Below are 19,652 nucleotides of genomic sequence, written 5' to 3'. Positions count from 1 at the left end.
CCTTTCTTTCTTTGGCTTCATCTCAGCTCTGCTCCACTTGTCTGTGGCTTTTGGAGCCCCATCACTCGGTGCTGGGAAGACCAGGTGTTCACATAGGGCTGCCTGGGTGGGAGGAAGCGTGGACCCAAACCGGGACTCCTGGAGGAAAATGGAGCCCAGGGTGTGGCTGCAGGTGAGGGAGGCGCCCAGAGAAGGGCCCAGAGGGGCCGCACCTTGTTCCTCAAGTGACTGTCCAGGGGAGGCTTAGGGAAGCCCCTGGGAGTCGGTAAGGGTATAGGGGTATAAGGGTATAGGGTAAGGGTATAGGCTTGAGGTCAGGAAGAACTGGGCCCAAGTCTTGGGCTAGTCACTTTTTACCTCAGTGGCCTTGTCAAGTCACATCACTTCTCTGGGCCTCGGTGGTCCCAACTGGGAAATGGGAATGAAAGTGAAAGTGAAACTTGCTCAGTAGTGTCCGACTCTGCGACCCCATGGACTATACAGATCATGGAATTCTCTAGGCCAGAATACTGGAGTGGGTAGCCATTCCCTTCTCCAGGGGATCTTCCCAACCCAGGGATCGAACCCAGGTCTCCCGCATTGCATGTGGATTCTTTACCAGCTGAGCCATGAGGGAAGATGGGGAAATGCGAATAATACTCACATAACTGTCTTGCTGTAAAGATTCAGTCGTTGACTTAAATATTTATTGAGCACCTGCTCTTTGCCAGACATCATCTAGACCCACAGCAGTGAGTACCACAAAGTCCCCACCCTCATAGGACACAGCTTCACTGTCCAGTACAGTAGCCACCAGCCACATTTGGCTATTTACACTTAAATTTATAACAATTAGAACTAGGTAAAGATTTAGTTCCTTGCATCAGCCACCAAGTGACTGGGAGCCACTCACAGCTAGTGGCTAGCATACTGGATGGAGACCATTTTTGTCATTGCATAGAGTTCCATCGGTTGGCACTGCTGCAGAGGGAAGAGAGAAAGTACACGATGTTGTGTATGAGAGAGTGTGTTGTTCAGTCGCATTCCACTCTTTGTGACCCCATGAACTGCAGCACGCCAGGCTTCCCTGTCCTTCATCATCTCCTGGAGCTTGCTCAAACTCACGTCCATTGAGCTGGTGACACCGTCCAACCATCTCGTCCTCTGTCATCCCCTTCTCCTGCCTTCAAACTTTTCCAGCATTGGGGTCTTTTCTAATGAGTCAGCTCTTTGCATCAGGTGGCCAAAGTATTCGAGCTTCAGTTTCAGCATTAGTCCTTCTAATGAAGGACTTTAGGATTGACTGGTTTGATCTCTTGGCAGTCCAAGGGACTCTCAAGAGTCTTCTCCAACACCACAGCTCAAAAGCCATCACTTCTTTGGCTCTCGACCTTCTTTATGGGCCAACTGTCACATCCATACATAGCTACAAGACAGTATAGAACACACTGGATTGAGGAGGGTTGCCTCCCATGGCAGGTAGAGAGAAAAGGCTAAGATAACGGGTATACAGTGAGAGCTCTTTGAACTGGTGACTTTTACTATTATTATTTTAATGTTTGTTTATTTGGCCGCACCAGGTCTTAATTGCAGCCTGAAGGATCTTCGGTCTTTGTTGCAGCACGTGGGATCTTTAGTTGCAGGATGCAAATTCTTACTTGTGGCATGTGGGATCTAGTTTCCCTGACCAGGGATCCAACCCAGATCCACTGCCTTGGTATCATGGAATCTTAGCCACTGGACCACCAGGGAAGCCCCAACTTTTTTATTTCTCAAGTTGGGTTGTGGGATATAAATTTTATGCATAATTTTTCCATATATTTTTGTATATCTGAAATATTTTGCAATTGGAAAAAAGTTTAGCACAGTCCTGGCTCTTGCCCTTCATTCCTCTGGCCTCACCCCTCAATCTCAGAATTGAGCAGGAAGAAACAGAGGGAAAACAGTGAGTACTTTAGGAGGCCTTCCTGGAGGAGAGGTCCTTGTGGATGATGACGTGGAGAGAGGGGATGCTATGGCTTTGCTCCCATCCTCTCCTTTGAGTGCAGCCCTCTGTTCCTCTGAAAAAGCCATTTCCGCACAAGCAATTCCCCCTCGCTTATATAGCGGTCCCCAGGTACTAATTGGCATTCTGCTAATTAGCCTCATTGTCAGCACTAAGTACCTCTTTCCCTAGGGGACCATTATCTCATTAACTGTGGGGTGGAGGTAGCAGCTGCCCTGGGACTGGGCTGGGGTAGGTGGGCTTCTGCTTCATACTGTCTGTTGGTCTATCTGCTCTGCCCTCATTGGTCATGGAGTTTCTTGAATGGAGACCCCCACAGGGCAGGGAAAAGAGCAGTGAGTTTGCAGTCAGAAGAGTTGGCTCTAGACCCAGGATGAAGAGAAGAAATCCAGCTTCCCAAGATGGGTGGGAGGATCTGAGGGTGGTTGTGTCTGTGCAAAATATCCATCCCCCAGGGATTCAAAATTTGTCTTATTTTTAATACTTTTAACTTTTTTCCATCCCAATATTTATTTGGCTGCACTGGGTCTTAGTTGTGGCACATGGGATCTTTGCTGTGGCACTGCAACTCTTTCTTGCCACATGTGAGAGGGATCTAGTTCCCTAACCAAGGATTGAACCCTGGCCCCCTGCACTAGGAGCATGGAGTCTCAGCCACTGGGCCACCGGGGAAATTTCTATTTTAACTTTTCTTGATGCCTGATTCAGGGCTTCCTCCACCATATTACCTCTTTTTAAATTATTATGGACAGTTTCATATGGACATAAAAGTAGAGAATAGGGGATGGTGATCCTTTAGGGACCCATGCATCAATACTCCAGCTTCAATAATTATCAGCATGGGGACTTCCCTTGTGGTCCAGTGGTTAACAATCTGCCTTGCAATGCAGGGAACATGGATTGGATTCCCTGGTGGGGAACTAAGATTCCCATGCTGTGAAGCAACTAAGAAAGATGACACAACAAAGACCTGAGGCAGCCAAATATATAAATAAATATTAAGAAAAAAATCATCCACATGGGGCCAATCTTGTTTCTCCAGTCTTTTCCAATCTTGTCTTCCCCAGGCCCAGATGCCATTGCCTCTTGAAGTTTGGCTGGCCATGTAACATACCCTCCCCTCCCCCTCGCCCACACACCGTGATCTTCATTTGGTCATTCAATAATTAAGTATCTCTTTATTAAACACTGCCTAAGAGTAAAGTGAAAGTGTTAGTTGTTTGGTCATATCTGACTCTTTGTGATCCCACAGACTATTGCCTCCCAGGCTCTTCTGCCCAAGAGATTCTCTAGGCAAAAATACTGGAGTGGGTTGCCATTCCCTTCTGCAGGGGATCTTCCCAACCCAGGGGCTGTACCCAGGTCTCCTGCATTGCAGGCAGATTCTTTACTGTCTGAGCCACCAGAACAAGACCATGGGGAAGCAGGGAAAAAACACAGAATTTAAAGTTAGTGCTTTGTGCAAGTCATTAATCTCACTGAGGCTTAATTTACTAATGTCTTACTCTTAGGCATTAGTAAATTTATTGAGAGCTTCATACATACCAAGTGCTTCACACACTTAATTTTCTTTTATTCTAACCTCCCTGTTATTATCCCTATTTTACTGTGATAGAATTGAGCCTCAGAGGGATGAATGACTTGCACAAAGCACTAACTTTAAATTCTGTGTTTTTTCCTACTATCCCATGGTCTTGTCTTTGAGTTACCATCCAGTGCCTGCCCAGATACAGAGGCTTCATTCATATACATGCTACTAAACCTCTAGTGGGTGCCAGGCCCTGTGTTGAACAAGGCAGACATAACTCTTAACCTTTAAGGAGATTCAACATTTTACCATTCAAGGTATTAAAAGTTACCATGGGTTGAAGCCTGGTGGCTAAAACAGAAGAGCCAAACTCAGTCCCGGGGGGGTCAAGGAAGGCTTCATGGAGGAATTAATTTAGACATGAAGGGCAAAGCAAAAGGCAGTGAGAATGGGCATGGTCAGAATATTCCAGAGAGAAAAAATGGCAGGAGCAAAGGCTGGAGGAGGGTCTGTTGAGTTCTGGAAACTGCATGGAGAGGATTTCCATATGGCTAGAGTGTGTGAGGTTGAATGGTGGAGTACTGAAAAAGAGGGTTGGAGAAGCAGGCAGAATCTTGAAGGGTCATGATTGCCACACTTTAGACTCAAAAGACAGTGGGGAGTCAGCGAAGGATCTTAACAGGAGAGTGACATCAGATTTGAGTGAGTTTTAGAAAAACCAGAGCATAGAGCATAGAGAATTGACCTTAAAGAGGTCAATCAAGAAGATCAAGTAGGAGGCTAATAAGAGCATTGAAGGTGAGTGATGATTGTGGCTTGGACAAGGACAAATGCAAGGTAAACAGAAGAGGGGGAGGGTGGGGGAACAAAACTGGATGTGCATCTGAATGTGAAAACAAGGGTCCAGAAAGGAGAATGTCTGTCCCTTTCCAAGGACTTTTCATTTAAACTCTCCTAGTGAAAAGTGATTTCACTTTCATGCATTGGAGAAGGAAATGGCAACCCACTCCAGTGTTCTTGCCTGGAAAATCCCAGGGACAGCGAAGCCTGGTGGGCTGCCGTCTATGGGGTCGCACAGAGCAGGACACGACTGAAGCAACTTAGCAGCAGCAGCAGCAGTGAAAAGTGCAAGTGTTAGTCACTCAATTGTAGTAGCTCAGTTGTTGTGACCCCATGGACTTGTAGCCCGCCAGGCTCCTCTGTACATGGAATTCTCCAAGCAAGAACACTGAAGCCATTCCCTTCTCCAGGAGAGATTCCCGACCCAGGGGTCAAACTCAGGTCTCCTGCATTGCAGAAAGATTCTTCACCGTCTAAGCCACCAGGGAAGCCCTAAGCTCTCCTAAGTGATGGTTACATGCTTCCCAGGTGGCTCAGCAGTAAAGAATCTGCAGGCAATGCAAGAGACACGGGTTTGACCCCTGGGACAGAAAGATCCCCTGGAGAAGAAAATGGCAACCCACTCTAGTATTCTTGCCTGGGAAATCCCATAGTTAGAGGAGCCTGGCAGGCTACAGTCCATGGGTTCACAGAGTTGGACACGACTGAGACATTAAATAATGACAACAACAACAAAGTAATGTTTACATTAAGACTGGAGGTGGGGTCTTGCACTATCATTGTTACAAGTGATCTCAAAGATCAAACAGGCTTCTCTTTCAAATTTGCAAAGGCCCAGAGAAGCAAAGCAACTCGCTCAAGGTCACACAGCTTGTCAGTGGCAGAACATGACTCCTTGTTCTTTATATAGCATTACCCAGCCTCCAGTGAGGCTAACGGCGGGGGGTTCTATGCCAACACGCCTAGACCTAAGGTGACCCAAGCAAGATTTGAAGAAGGTCGACACAGATTCTTACTGCTCCCCTGCACCTATCCCTGCCACCCCTCCTCCACGCACAGCTCCAGTGATCAGTCAATGAATAATTGTGGAAGCAGTTCTGTTGTGGCGAACAAGAGGTGCAGAGACAAAGGCCTGCAGTAGGGTTTCCTATCCTCAGATCTTAGGATAGGAAGATCTGAGATCTTCTCAACACTTCCCACTGCAGTCGGGGAAGGGGTAAGGGGCAGTCACGAGGCAGCCAGTACCCCCTCCACTCCCCAGCCCCCCAGACGGTTTCTCCAGCCAAGTTCTCACGAAGAGGCCCCTCCCTCAGCGGCTCCGCTGTTGCTATGGCAACTAGGTGGGTGGACAGCCCATCCTATCTAGAAGCCACCCAGCCCTCGCGTGGGGAGTTACCATAACAACCCCCCTAGTAATAGAGGGGGTTGGGTCCCACCCCCTTTCCCCCGCAAATAGAGAGGTGGGTGGTTTGATTGGCAGCTGGGCACACGAAAGAGGAGGGAAAAGGAAGGAAAGGCGTCAAAGGGGAGATCAGAAGGAAATGGGGGAGAGAAAGGGCAAAAAACGGAATGGGAAGGAAACGCGTGTGCGCACGCGCGCCAGCTGGTGGGCGCGCTCCGCGGCCGCTTCGGCCGCCGCCCACTTCTTTCACGCCAGGCTTGCGCGGTCCCTCAGTCCTCGCGCGCGCCTTTCGCTCTCTCTCCTGCGCCTGCGCGCAGGTGTCGGCGCCGAGGGGGAGGGGGAACCCGGCGCGCCCGCGTCACGTTCCCTCTTCCACCCTCCCGGTGCGCGGCCACTCCGCGCCTGCGCAGGAGAGGCGGGAGGCTCGGGTTGCAGGCTCTGGGGCGAGAGCTCCTGTCAGTCGGTGGGTCGGTCCTCCCGCCGGCCCTCCCCCTCCCCGTTCTCCGGGGGAGGCGCGGTGGAGCCCGCCCCCAGGATCCCCCGATGGGGGAGAAGCGGCGACGGCGGCAGCGGAATAACCAAGCCGGAGCGTGAGCGGCCCGGGGGCCCCGTTCCCGGTGGAGGCCATGGGCGACCCAGCCCCCGCCCGCAGCCTGGACGACATCGACCTGTCCGCCCTGCGGGTGAGCGCGCCGCCCCCCCAGCCTCGCCCGGGTTCCCGTCCCCGCCGCTGGAGAGCGGGTGGCCGCACGCCTCGCGCGCTCCCGGGGCGCCGGGTCCCCCGCGGCGACCCCCGCCCCTCTCCCTGGCCCCCGCCCTCCGCTCCCCTTCGCTATCCACGCGCTGCAGATTCTGGGAGCCAGCTCGGTCCCCGCCCTGGGGTGCCCCGCCCCCATTCCTCTCTCCTCCTCTACCTTTACTCAGCTTCCGGACCCCTTCCTCCCAGGTGTTTGCGGGTCACCCTCCGGTTCCCCTGAACCTGCAGTATCTTTACCGTGGTGTCCCGTCCTGGCCCCTGATCCCCTTTGGGGCCTCTTTCCCCCCAGTTGCTCCTCTGTCTTCTTCCCCCGCCTCCTGTTTCCCGGCTCCTCGAATTTTGACTTTGCCACTGCCTCGCCAGCCTCCCCCTCATCACCCTCTCTCCTCCTCGCCCAGCCCTGAATTGCATCTCTTCGCCGGCCGGCACTTCAGCCTCCCCTCTCCGGCCGCACACCTCCTACCGCCGCCGTCACCCGGCTGCTCGGCTCCCGCCCGCCCCGGTGCCTTCGCTCGCGTTTCAGGTGCAGCAGTCCAGCACCAGGCATTTCCGGTCTCAGGGTCCCCCGCATATTACATTACCAACTCTGCAGCAGAGCAGTGGGGCTGGGAGGAAAGTCAAGTGCACCGGGGGAGGAGGGGACGCGTTTCTGGTCTTCAGAAACTCTGGCTTGGGCTGGGAAGAGGATGTTTACAGGTCTGTACACACATAAGCACATGCAGCATGTGGTCCTTCGGGTTTGGAAAAGCTTGGGTATTCATGGCTTTGCTGGAAAGCGGGGGAGGCGATGGAGATCTCTCCAGGGAGGGGCTCATTAGAAAAGGGATCAGAGGGGAACAACTGCAGCAGGAATTTCTTGGAAATACCTATTCGTTTTCCCTCCTGGGGCCCTTTCACGTCCTCATTTGGGAGCTTTCAGCAGCATTTACCTGTTTTTCTTCAGCAGGGAGCCCTGGCTTAAGGGACCACTGAGTGATTTCAAGGTGAAGACTCCAGCCTGTCCCCCAGGGCGTGTTTTTGTCCTGTGTCCTTCAGGCTCTCTCAACAGGCCAGAGTGTTTGGGGAGAGCAGGATTTCCCATCTCTGGGTTAGGTGCTCCGGAGGCCCCTATTGAAATGTCTTCTGGCTTTTGAGTTGGCCAGGGAATGTGGCCAGTAGCGGGAAAAGGCGGTCAGCCACACAGGTGCCCCGGATATGACTGGCGGGGAGAGGGGAATTGAAGAGAGCAGAGTCATGTTGTTAATTGGGTTTCTCTAGGTGACACAGTTTTTCTTGCCATTCAGGTCATAATTTGCTTGGTGCAACGTTGGGCTAGGAGACCTGACTTGGTTCAGATAAGGTGATGAGTTGTTGAGGAGGGAGATGGAACATTGAATTTCTCTCTCTTTGTCTCTCTCTCTCTGTATGTGTGTTGGGGGAAGAGGGTCTGAAGGCTTTGGGAGGGAGAGTCTTAATCAGTTTAAACTGTGATTCTCAAAGTCAAGCCAGCTGGGGTATAAGATGGAAATCCAGGCTCCCCTTAGTGTACTATCTATAGGATGAGTCCCCACCTTCCCTTCCCACCTTGGTTGTTGATTAACTCTGGCTGCAGGTTCCTGTTGCTGAGGTGACTTAAATATAATAAAAACAGGTGGGTCCAAACCATGACCTTTGGCTCAAACCTTGTGGGACTCTGCCTGGGCTTCTCTTTTCCTTTAGCCTTTTCTGCTAGCTTGGCCTGAATCCTCGGCCTGGGATTTCCAGCAATTCTGCAGACACCCTCTGACCTTGGATGTGGTATTTCCCTTCTTAACTTCTCTACTTTTGAAGCAGTGTTAGCCTCTTTCCTCAATCATCTCCTGCCCTATTCTCCTCTCCTTCCCTCCAGAGAGGCCTTTGACCTGCTCCCAGTGCTTATGATCTTTCCTGCCTCAGGCTTTTTAAGAAAGCATCCCTCTTCCCCCACTACCACCCCAGTACTCCAGGGCTTGAGAGGGGCACTTCTTTTGAAATAGGACTGCAGAGGGTCTGCTGGACTTTTCTCAGGGAAGGACTTGTCCCCTCCACCCCACCTCAGAGAGCTGTGGAACAGCTGGGCTCAGTCATCTCTTGTTCTGTTCCTGTCTGTCGAGAAATGGCAACCTGGAGAATTAGCAGAAAAGCGTTTCTCTAAACTGGGGAGGGGGATGGGAGAGGAACATATTCAGCATTTATTAGCCAGCCTCACAGAACCCAAGTTGTCTTTCTTCTCTTGTTTCAAGATAAGGCTTAGCTTTCAGATGGTGATAGAGTAATAGGCTGGTATTAGGAAAGATTGAATGGCACTATCTCTTAGCCACAGGTGGGGCGGTGGGTAGACCTGCCACTTTGTGACCACAGGCAAGCTTGCCCTCTTTGAGGCTCCGTCTGTCTTCTGGCCCAGTAGTGTGGGGTTGTGTTCCTAAGTTCAAGTCCCCGCTTTCTCACTTATGAGTAACCATGGCCTTTCTCCCCCTTCTTCCCTGGTTGGGTGCAGATTCTGCCAAGAGCCTCACCTTCTAATTCTCCATTTGCTCATCTGTATAGTGGTGATGGTACTGAACTCAGAGTTATTGAGGACTGGGTGAAATACTGCATATTAAGTACTTAGTCCAGTCCCTGGCACGTCATGACCATATGATTGCCATTATTGTTAATTGTTATCAGATGACAATCAGAGAAGTCTTCTGGCACAAGTGTATCTAAAATAGCACTCCCGCCCCTGCTTCATTTTTATATAAATTTTTATATAGCATCCCTCAGTCTGCTTTGTTTTATTTTGTAGTTTTTATCACCAGCTGACATGTACTTGTCAACCCTGACTAAAATATAAGTTCAGTGAAAGCTACGAATTTGGCTGTTCTGTTCAGCTTTGCATCCCCAGGGCCTGTAACAGTGTTTTGCACGTGGGGGGAACTCAACTGTTGAATAAATGCGTGTCCTAACAAGTGAAAGCTCTTAGCTCTGAGCTCTGCTTAGAGAAAGCATTCAATAAACATCATGCTGGTTAGGCTTTCTCTTGCCTTTTATCTACACACAATTAAGAATATATCTTTTCTGAGTTTTTTGGAATGAGACCTCATCTGGTGGTAAACAGAGCTCTGGAAGCCTCCATCTGAGGCTTGAAGTAAAGTTAGGATCTTCCAAGAGAAAACAAATGGGCCTCTTATTTCAGACCTTCTCTGTGTCCAAGTTTGGTTATATTCCAGAAGAATCTTCTGACTGGGAACTCCTGGCTTCTCCCAGAGCAGAAGTATCAGTGGAAGTGGATGGGACAAGGAGGGAGCAGACCCTGGGCTGACCTCTTTCCTTTTGTGGTGCTCCTCGTGGTTGACCCGCTTCACAAGCCGAGCAGCTTCTCTTTACTGTCCGGCCAGCTGGAAGTTTTAGACTGCGGTGTCCCTGGCACCGTGGGGCTGCGCTGGGTATGTATTGAAATAACACCATGGCGCGCAGGCAGGAGGGACTTGTTGCCGGGCAGTCGTGCTGACGGAGATGTTCTCGCTCTAACAGCCTTGTGTTGTGTCTCTTCTCTGGAGGAGCCTCATTCCCCTTCCTTTTCTCTCTGCGAGGCTGTGGAGCCAATACCACTTGGAGGGCTGGCAGTTCTGGGCATGTGTTTCTAGGCCGCTGAGCAACTGCTGCAGTCTGATGTGCTGGCTGTCCAAATGTTGACGACAGATGCCTCAGGCCAGGGCTGGACAGGCTGACCTCCTGCCGCAGAAGCAGGGGCTTTGAGTAGGGACTTTTTTCCTAGAGAACTGCAGGTGAGGGTGGGGCTCTTGGGGGAATTAGTGGCACTTAGAGTGAAGTGAAAACTGCTTTGGCCAGAGGATGGAAGGAAGGTGGCAGAGAACTTTGCTAGAAGGAGATGTTCAACCATCTCCCAAGCTAGGAAGGAGACATCGCCACCCTTTGTGCCGCGGGTGGGACAGAGCCCTTGCCCTTTGTGATCCACAGAGGGGAGGGTCTTTGGAAAAGTGAGGTTTTCACAGTTAAGAGAACAGTAAGAGGGTCAGCAAGAGAGCTGGCCTGCCTACCACCACCAAATTCTCCCAGGAGCTCAGTTAACAATAAAATTCTAATTTCAGATCTGGCCCCCATTCCTTTCCACTCTGAACTGTGTGCCTAAAACGGGACAACGGCTTGGGTCGGTTGAGTGTCCTTGCCCGTCATCCTGGGGACAAGATAGCAGGAAGTGTGCAGCCGCCCTTTACAAGCTTGTACTTTGGCCTTGGTTAATAAATAAGGAATGTGGTGACCTCTCAACCCAGGAACATAAAACAGTTCTGGGACTGCAGAGCATCTCCGGAAGCCGTTTGAGAGTGTGCCCGACTGATCTTTCTGTCTCCACAGTTGTACCAGAGTTACCTGTAACATACTTTCCTGCATCAGTCAGTCACCAAGCATTGTTGGTCTACTATATTGAGAATCAGGTTCTAGATACTACAGGAAGGATGTAATAATGTGTTGATACCATTCTAAGCCATTTAATCAGAGCTCTGGGAGGTTCCATCTAAGCAATGCCTTTGCAGGCTGAGGCTCCCTCCCAGCCCCCTCACACACATCCCCTACCCCCTGCAATTTTTAAACTGTTTCTGCCTTCATCTTAGAACCCTCAGGGTCAGGAAGTTTTTGTTAACTCTGATTGCTGTGACTCATAGTCATTTTCTGTTTTCTGTCTGTAGTGGTCAGTCATCTTGAAATCTGATATCAAGTCTTTCCCCCTCCTCCAGCACTCACTTTACACCCACGACTCCCTCGGTTTTCTCTTCAGTAGGCTGAAGAAATAGAACAGAAAGTGATCAAGTTAATAAGTCTCAAAGCATTTCTCAAATGCCCACAGAATATAGGAAGATACAAAAATATGACTTGGGAGAAGCCCACGTTCATTCTTTTCTCTCTCTCATTCTCCCTGGCCTTTTCCTTCTAACCAGCCAGTCCTTGACTTCAGTCTGGGATTCTTCCATCTACGGGACACTCCCCAAGAGGGTAATTGAAAAGATGCTTGAGGTTTTTTGTTCTTAATATGGGTAGGAGATGGTAGAGGGAGGAGAGAATAAAGGGATGGAATTATGGTGACCAGGAAGCCCCTGGAGATTTTGCCCAGTGTCCAGACAGCCAAGGATGTACTTGCTAAAGGTGGGTAGGATTTCCTGTTCTTCTTGAGAAAAGAACTAGAACTAGGCACAGAGGATACAATGACACACAGAATACACGTGGTTTTCCTACAGTCTAGTAGTGGGGAGAGACATTCATAAAGCAATCATATGTATATTTCTCTCTATATAATTACATATACAGAGAATTGCAAGCCACGATAAGGACTGTAGCAGAAAACGTTAGCAAGCCATGGGAGTGCATAACAAGCACTGTTTTTACTTTTTACAAGACAGAAATATTTGGTTGGTTGGTTGAGAGACAAATCACCTGTCAGAAAACCAAGCTGACAGTGCCACAGAAAGCGTAGCTAGAGGTGAGCCAGCAGGTAGAATGTGGTGATGACCCGAACTGGGAGACCCTGGAACGGGGCCGTTCTTAGGGTGGGGCTTTAGGTCAACGGTTAACCAAGGGATAGGGGCTTGAGGATGGGGTGAAGACTCCAGGCTTCATTTCCAAAAGGATTTCTTCTGATCTTCCTATGAGAGAGGAAAAAAAAGTTTGTCTCTTTCAAAGGGTAAGGGTTTGTATGTGGAAAGAGCATATGACTTGTTTTTATTTATTGGGGGGGAGGTCTCTGAGTGCTGGCTATGTGTGGATTCACATGTCACTCTGCAGAGGGTGAGTGAATGTGCTTGTTGTCTTAAGTGGGTGTATGAGGGAGAGGGTGTACCACTAGATGTTTTATATCAGGGGTGCCCAACCTCAGGGATCTACTGCTTGATGATCTAATATGGACCTGATGTAATAATAGTAGAAATAAAGCGCACAATAAATGTAATGCACTTGAATCATCCTGAAACCATCCCCCACTCACCAGTCCTTGGGAAAATTGTCTGCCACAAAACTGGTCCCTCATTCCAAAAAGGTTGGGGACTGCTGTTTTGTATCATATTTATGTATGTAAGGTACACAACATGTTTTGATAGACATAGGCATAGTGAAATGATAACTGCAGTCAAGCTAATTAACATTTTCATCTCCTTACACCTGTGTGTGTGTGTGTGTGAGTGAGTGAGACTTGATATCATTGGCCCCGAGTAGTGGTAGGGTTGGAAGGTAGGTAAATCTCGCAGGAATAAGCATGAGCAGGTCCAGCCTTGGAGTTAGCTTCCGTGGTCAGTGGGATTCTGCCTAACGCTAGGTGGATGCTGTGTGTATAAACAGGTCTCTCTCAATTTACACTGCACAAATCAAGGATGAGTGGGGTGTGTCGGGAAGTGTTACCAATTTTGCACAGAGAACCACAGTCTTGGGTTTCTTGGAGAAGCCAGACTCCAGGAGCGGCTGAAATGTCAGGAGGGTGGGGCAGGCTGCCAGAAGTGTGTGGCGGCCCAGCCCATGGTGTGGAGAGAGGGATGGGTGGAAGACAGGGACTCTCTGCCTGCAGCAAGAGGAATGCTGCAGGTTGGCAAGCCGAGAAGACCTTGGACCGAGGAGGGAAGTGTGTGTCCTCACAGTGGGAGAGCCTTTGCAGCCAAGGGTGACGGGTGAGGCTTCTGTAGTCACAGCCAGGAACTGCCCCCCTCAGAGCCTGTGACTAAGTCTGTGCCTGTGGTGGTGAATCTGCTCTGCCTTTCGGAGGGGAAGGGCCTCTTGAAAGCAGGCCCATGGCACTGGGTCTTCTGAGGGAAAAGGAGAATCTTCTCCCACCCTCTTCCGCCAAAACCATCCCAGGACAGGATCTGAAGGGCCGGGCTTGCGGAGTTGCTCCTAGACCACAGACTTGGAGGAATTTTCTTTCAGCAGTGGCCACTGCAGGGACACACTGAGGATCAGTAGGGCCGAGTGAGGACGTTTCCACCTCCTTCCAGTCACCTCAGTGTCCACCTTCCCCACGAAACCTCCCCTGACCGTGCCAGCCGTCACTGGTCACCTTCTCACGGACCTTGTAATTTAGCATTTGAGTATGTATCACCCCTACGAAATCATGTTTCATGGTCTTGTTTTCCCTTTCACTTCCTTGACTGCAGGAACCATAATCCACACTTCCTGTTGAGCCTCGCGGTGCATACAGAGTACACAGCAGGGTTCAGTACTTACGCCCTCGATAAGCCATCAGGAGCTCCGCATTCTCGTCACTTTCCCACCAGAGTGCCCCGTGTGTGCTGGGCACCGTGTGACCCAAAACAGCACAGGTCCTGACAGTACTTCTCAACCCAGCGGGCACTGCCCTTCTGGGGGTGTTCGGAAATGTTGGGGAGGGAGGTTTCATTGTCTGTCTGTCTCAGAAGCACTAACACCCTTAAATATTAATATGTGGGGATCAGGGCTGTGAACCACCCGGCGATGACCGGAAAGCACACTGAAGAATTATTTTCCCACCCACCTACCAATAGGGCCTCTTGTGAACCTGTGAGGGATGTGGGAAAGGTCAGGGGAAGGACTGCACAAGTTCCTCCCATGAAGTCAGAAGTCAGTCCTAAGCTCCCTCCTTTCCTTCTTTGCGGGCGGAGAGAGGAATGTAGGCTGTAAACTACTCGTGCGCATGGCACGAAGCTCTTCTCACAGCTCGGATCTGTCTGCCAGCACACCTCTGTAGGTAAAATGGGCCAGCTCCAAAGCCAGACTGCAAGGAAGATGATTTTCATGTTCTTTCTTCACCGCCCACCCACTCTCTCTTTCAAGGCACATTTGTAAGAGAGTGGCTGAAAAGCATGTCATACTTGGTCTTCAGTTCTGAGCAGCTCAGGAAAGAGTCTTCAAGAAAAGATTCAGACAGACTTTATCTTGTAATAACCTGTAATGGAAAATAATCTAAAAAGTATACACATATATATATATATATAATTGAATCAATCTGCTGCTGTAAGCCAGAAATTGACACAGTTTTGTAACTCGACTCTACTTCTATTGAAACAGAACAGTTGGACATGGGGTGCCCTAAAATCTGAGCGGCGGGGAGGCGAGAGGAAGAGGTAGGTGTGAGGTCCCACTGTGAGAGAGGAGGCTGGTGCAGTGGTCTCTTCTCTCCAGTCTTTGCATCCTAAGGTTGACCCCGTGAAGCCAGAGGTGTGCTGAGGGAGTGTCGTTGCTCAGTCTGCAGGAGAGAGAAGAAGACCACTTGCCTAGTGTCTCCTTTGGAGAAGGACAGAGCTCTGGGGGTGAGTGAGTGGCTGGGAGCAGAGTGGCTGGTGGGGATGCGTGAATGTCACAGGGCCAGCATCACTTCTTGCTATCCGTATCTGACTCGAGGGAGCAAGACTGGATGGGCTCTTGGTCTAGACTAGCTAAGGTTTGGAGAAGTTGGGGAAAGTCCCTCTCACCTTCACAATGTCCTTCTTCACCATGGAAACTACCTTCAATCCCAGACAGCAGGGTTGGGGAGGACAGGCAACCTGTGGTTCAGAAGTTGGCCAGTCCCTGTATCCATTCAGACCTCTAGGAAGCCCTCTTTTTCTCTCTTTCTTCAGTTGGGAACGAAAACTGCTCTGATACAAGTCATTTATATTTTAATGTGGCTTCATTTCAGAAGGGGTTCTAGAGTGGAATAGGAAAAATAATGAATACTTGCTATGCAGAGCATTCCCTTCTTGTATAATCTCGTTATTCTTCACAGTAACCCTTTGAAGTGGAATATTTTCCTCATTTTTCAAGATGAAGAGACCAAGGCTTACAGAACTTAGAAATTAAATGACGTGCCTGAGGACCGCTAGTAAGCAGCAGGTCTCAGAGTCGGGCTCAGGTCTGACTCCACGCAGAACCTGAGCCTGTGCGCCCCTGTGCTGCTGGAGGCCTGTGCCCAGGTGGCAGGCATCTCTGGGGCGTGTTGAGGGGAGGGCGCCCCGCCGCTGACATTCTGGACTGTGTGCCTCGAGCAATACTGTTTTCCACTTGCTTTAATCATGGACGTGTGGCCTGTGGGAAACAGGCTTTGTGGGTTCACTCGGGACAAGATAACACTGTCCGTAAAATGTCTGTGGTGAAGAATTGTATCAGGAAATTTTGAAACATGGCCTGTGTCATGGTTTGGAGGCAGCCTGTAAGAGCAGTGGTCACTGCCTCTAAGAGGTCACCGTTTATATCTGTGCCTTGGCAGTGGAGAAGTTTTAATCACATGGGAGCATTTTTTGAGAGGAGAGGATGACTCTACTTACTTATTTATTTAGTAAATGACTTAAAATATTTTTTTTAATATTTGTTTGGCTGCAGCGGGTCTGAGTTGTGGCGCCTGGGATCTCTGTTGCGTCATGTGGGATCTTTTGTTGCTCACATGGACTGTAGTGGTGGCACAGGGACTTAATTGCTCCGCATGTGTGGGATCTTAGTTCCCCAACCAGGCGTCGAACATGTGTCCCCTGCATTGGCAGGCAGATGGTTAACCACTGGACCACCAGGGAAGTGAAAAAAAAAGAATTTGTCTTTTTTTTAAATAGCAAATGACCTTAGCCTGAGCCATTGGAACTGCTGGTGGGTTGGTGTTGATGGGCACATGCTGAGAATACAAAGATCCAGGGGCCTGTGCCCAGAACTGGTGGAGATTTCTGGATGTCAGGCTGCCGGGCAGCATTCCCTGATGATGGGAGCGAAAAGGGTGTGCAAGAATTCAGATTTGCTCTGGAGGAAAGAGCATTAATGATTCAGAAGAAGCCCTGTTCTTCAGAGGGAGGAGAAAAAGACTGGCTCATCCCTCCCCCCTTCAAATTTTTTTTAAATTGTAGTTATTAATAAATATACACAACATAAAATTGACCATCTTAGCCATTTTTAAGTGCACAGTTTGGTGACATCAAGTACATTCTTGTTGTTGTGCAACCGTCACTGCCGTTCCCCTCCAGGACGTTTTCATCTTCCCCAACTGAAACCCTGTCCCCATGAAACACCAACTCCCCGCCCCCAGCCTCTGGCAGCCACCCATCTGTGTCTCCTCCCTTTGTGTGTGTGCAGAGCTAAGCAGAGGGCTGACATGGCAGATACTTACTATTTGTCGAGTCAGGTGAGGTGACCTGTTTCAGAAGTCTGTGTGTCATCGGCCAACCCGGGACACTCCCCTCCCTCCTGGCTCCAGCGCAAGGCAGTAGGCCTCCGAGGGGGGTTTTCAGTGAAATGGCCACATGGAATCACACAAGATTCAGGCAACGGAAAGAGAAGTTGAGGGTTTCTTTTCCGTATTCAGCTCCTTTTGCCATCTCCCAGCTAGGCTTTGCTTTCTGGTTCTGTTGTACTTATATGCGTCATCTTGTTTACTCTCAGCCCTTACTTCTTCTCATCCTGGGGGTGTGGTGGGTAGCTATAGAGGAAGATGGGAAGAAGATCATGGGGATGAAGCTAATAAAATGAAACAGCTTATCTCTGTGTGTGAGGGGTTCCTGTGTTAACAGAGAGGGCTTCTCCCTGGAAGTAGAAGAAGACTATCCTTAGATGATTACATTGTCCCCAGAGGAGGGTCTCTGTCTTTCTGAGTTAGTTTCCCCTTTCCCAAGGGGTGGCCAGTAGTGTAACTCTGGCTGGCAACTTGTTTGACAAACATGTATTCATGTATCATTAAGAGCAGAAAGCTCATATACAAGTGACATCCAGTAGAAGGAGGTAGTTGTTTAGTATCAGGCAGTCTGAGCTCAGGAGCTTCTTTCCTGTGGAATGACAGGCCACAGCAAAGGCCTAGATTTTCACGGGGAGGAAGGAGTGGTTAGCTGTTAAAGCTGTCATGGGGAAATCGAGGGCAGCCTTTGAGGCCCCTCTGATGTCACCTTCCTGGGTCTCCAGGCCTGCAGAATTTGGAGCCTGGTCAGGCTGTATTCCTCTGTGGTGTCCACACCCCTGGACAGACCCAAACCGTGACCTAGAATTGCGTTGGGTTTCTTAGAATACAGGTGACCAGTTCCATGGCCTGCCTAGCCTCCTCCCTTTGTTCACACCATTTATAGTTTTTTCATCGACCGTCGTGGGGAAGGAAGTAAAAAGGAAGAAGAGGCAGGCTTGGCACTCAAGTCACCCAGGAAGAGAGGAAGGCAGGGGAGCCTTGTGTGGTGGAGAGGCCTGTCTTACAGGTCCAGATCCAGGCCACAGGGGCCTCTAGTTGGAGGTTCGGCGGGCAACTTAGGGTCCCCTGTTCAGGGATGTTTCCCTGGATCACCCACCCTGGTGTTAGGTCTCAAAGTCTGAGGACTCATGGTCTTCTCTGTTTCCTATGCACAACCTTACAGGAGGCTCCACGTGTTCACCATCACCTTCCAGCGTCTGCCCCGTGGCCGTCCTCACCACTGCCCCTCTCACTCTAATCTAAAGCCTGTTTCTTTCTTAGATTGTGTCAACTATAAATGGATTGATGGTTTTTCCTGGGCTGAGCCTGGTTCACTCACCCCTTGTGCTCACGGTGTGAATGGAGGAACACTCTACTCCTCACTCATGGGAACATGACCTTCCCTAGGTATTACCCTGCTGTCTGGCATTGTGCCTGCCTGGATATGGTTGTTATCACCACCACTGATAAAAGCATGGAGTGGTTTAAGTGTCCACGTTTAAAGCAGAGCCTCCACGGACCATCTGACATTTTTAAAGGTGCCAGCAGCAGGCCAGGGTCCCAGAGCTGGTTAGACCTGAACTCAGAGACTCCTACTGCTCTGCTGCAGTGCCCAGGCCCCAGCAGAAATGGAGGGCTCCTGTGTGTTTGGTCAGCCTGGAGTTCAGGGTGCGTTCTGTGCAGATGAGGTGTATGTCACAAGTCAATGATTAATGTCCCCACTGCTGCCCACGTCCCCCACCCCATCTTTGTCACCTGCCCAGATGGGGCAGGAGTGACGTCTCCAGAGAGCTCCCCAGTGGAGGCCTGCTGACCCAGGGCTGTCGCAGTTGAGGCAACGTGATACATGGAGCTGGTGTGGAATCAGGAGCCCAGAGACCTGGTTCCAGTTTCATTTCCTCTCGCTTACAGGATGAATGTCGTCTCTCTGGGACTTGGCTTTCCTCACTTAGGAAAACAAGGAGATAAGAACAGTGGCTCTTAATCAGAGGCTCGCTCAGAGTCACCTGGGTAGCTGCTTTAACCTACGTTTTACCCAGACCCTGCCCCGCCGCCCCAGGTGATTCAGTCCTCCCAGGGCAGGGCCCTGGCATGTGTGTTTTCCCAGGTGAGCAGATACCCTTTGAGAACCACTGGACCAGATAATCCTTAAGGCCCCTCAGACCCAAGAGGCCCCTCCTCCCTTCTGTCCTCTCTACATTGCTAAAAATCTTTGAGCACCAAATTGGGGTGTGGACGCAGGGCGGGGCATCCAGGAAGGATACCAAAGAAAGGGAAGGTTCAGCAAAAGGTCTGAAGGACCGTTTGAAGTAAGAACATCAGTGTGGGTGTGCTCCTTGTTGTTCAGTTGCTCAGTAGCGTCCAACTCTTGGCAGCCCCATGGACTACAGCACACCAGGCTTCCCTGTCCTTGTCCACCTTCCAGAGTTTGCTCAAACTTGTGTCCGTTGAGTCGGTGATGCCATGCAGTCATCCCGTCCTCTGTCGTTCCCTTCCCTCCCTTAGGCTCCCCTGAGTTGGTTGGAGCGGAGGCAAGAGCAGGCAGACCTGGTAGGACTGACCTGGGAAGACAGGACATCTTTACTTGTTCTTTGGAGATAGGGAGGGAGCTGGATATCAGGGCCTTTCCCATCCTCATAGGTGTTGGAGAGGGATTTGAATCCAAACTCCAGTTCTGTCACTTACTGTGTGACCTGTGGCAAGGTCATAATTACCCCCATGCCCCATTTTTGCCATTTGTCAAAGACCCACCTAGCAGGCTGTTTTGAGGGTTAAACAGAAGTGTATAAGTACTTGGCCTGGTAACTGCTCGTTAGATAGGTGGTAGCTGCATGATTTCTCCTATGAAAGTCCCCAGAATGGATGTCTCCTGGGGTTCTGTTAACATTCCTCTTTTCCTTCCCATTTTGTTTGGGGAAAGAGAAAGCCACCCAGTGTCTTGAGTTCAGTCTTAATGGCTGTGGGTGAGTGAGTCACTCAGCCCCCAGGTGTGGGTCTGGCTTTCCCTTCTCTACCCTAGAG

At 50.2% G+C, this 19,652-nt stretch overlaps 1 protein-coding gene across 14 annotated transcripts in view; it reads left to right on the top strand.

Annotated features, from left to right (window-relative positions):
- The first annotated feature begins 6,136 nt into the window (after positions 1-6,136).
- The window catches only part of MINK1 (misshapen like kinase 1), a 46,547-nt gene continuing 33,031 nt past the window's right edge, over positions 6,137-19,652 (top strand). For 4 of the 14 annotated variants that reach the window (XM_043903565.1, XM_043903569.1, XM_043903567.1 and 1 more), the window contains exon 1: positions 6,137-6,437. In XM_043903565.1, coding sequence (XP_043759500.1) covers positions 6,381-6,437 — 57 coding nt within the window. In that variant the 5' untranslated portion in view covers positions 6,137-6,380. The remainder of the gene's footprint in view (positions 6,438-19,652) is intronic. The other 10 variants (XM_043903558.1, XM_043903562.1, XM_043903555.1 and 7 more) reach the window with 3 other exon arrangements.

Source organism: Cervus elaphus, chromosome 5 (genome assembly GCF_910594005.1).
Source record: "Cervus elaphus chromosome 5, mCerEla1.1, whole genome shotgun sequence".
In the NCBI taxonomy this organism is placed as follows: domain Eukaryota; kingdom Metazoa; phylum Chordata; class Mammalia; order Artiodactyla; family Cervidae; genus Cervus; species Cervus elaphus.
The sequence above is the reverse complement of the archived record's forward strand: the minus strand, read 5'-3'. Positions and strand labels throughout refer to the sequence as shown.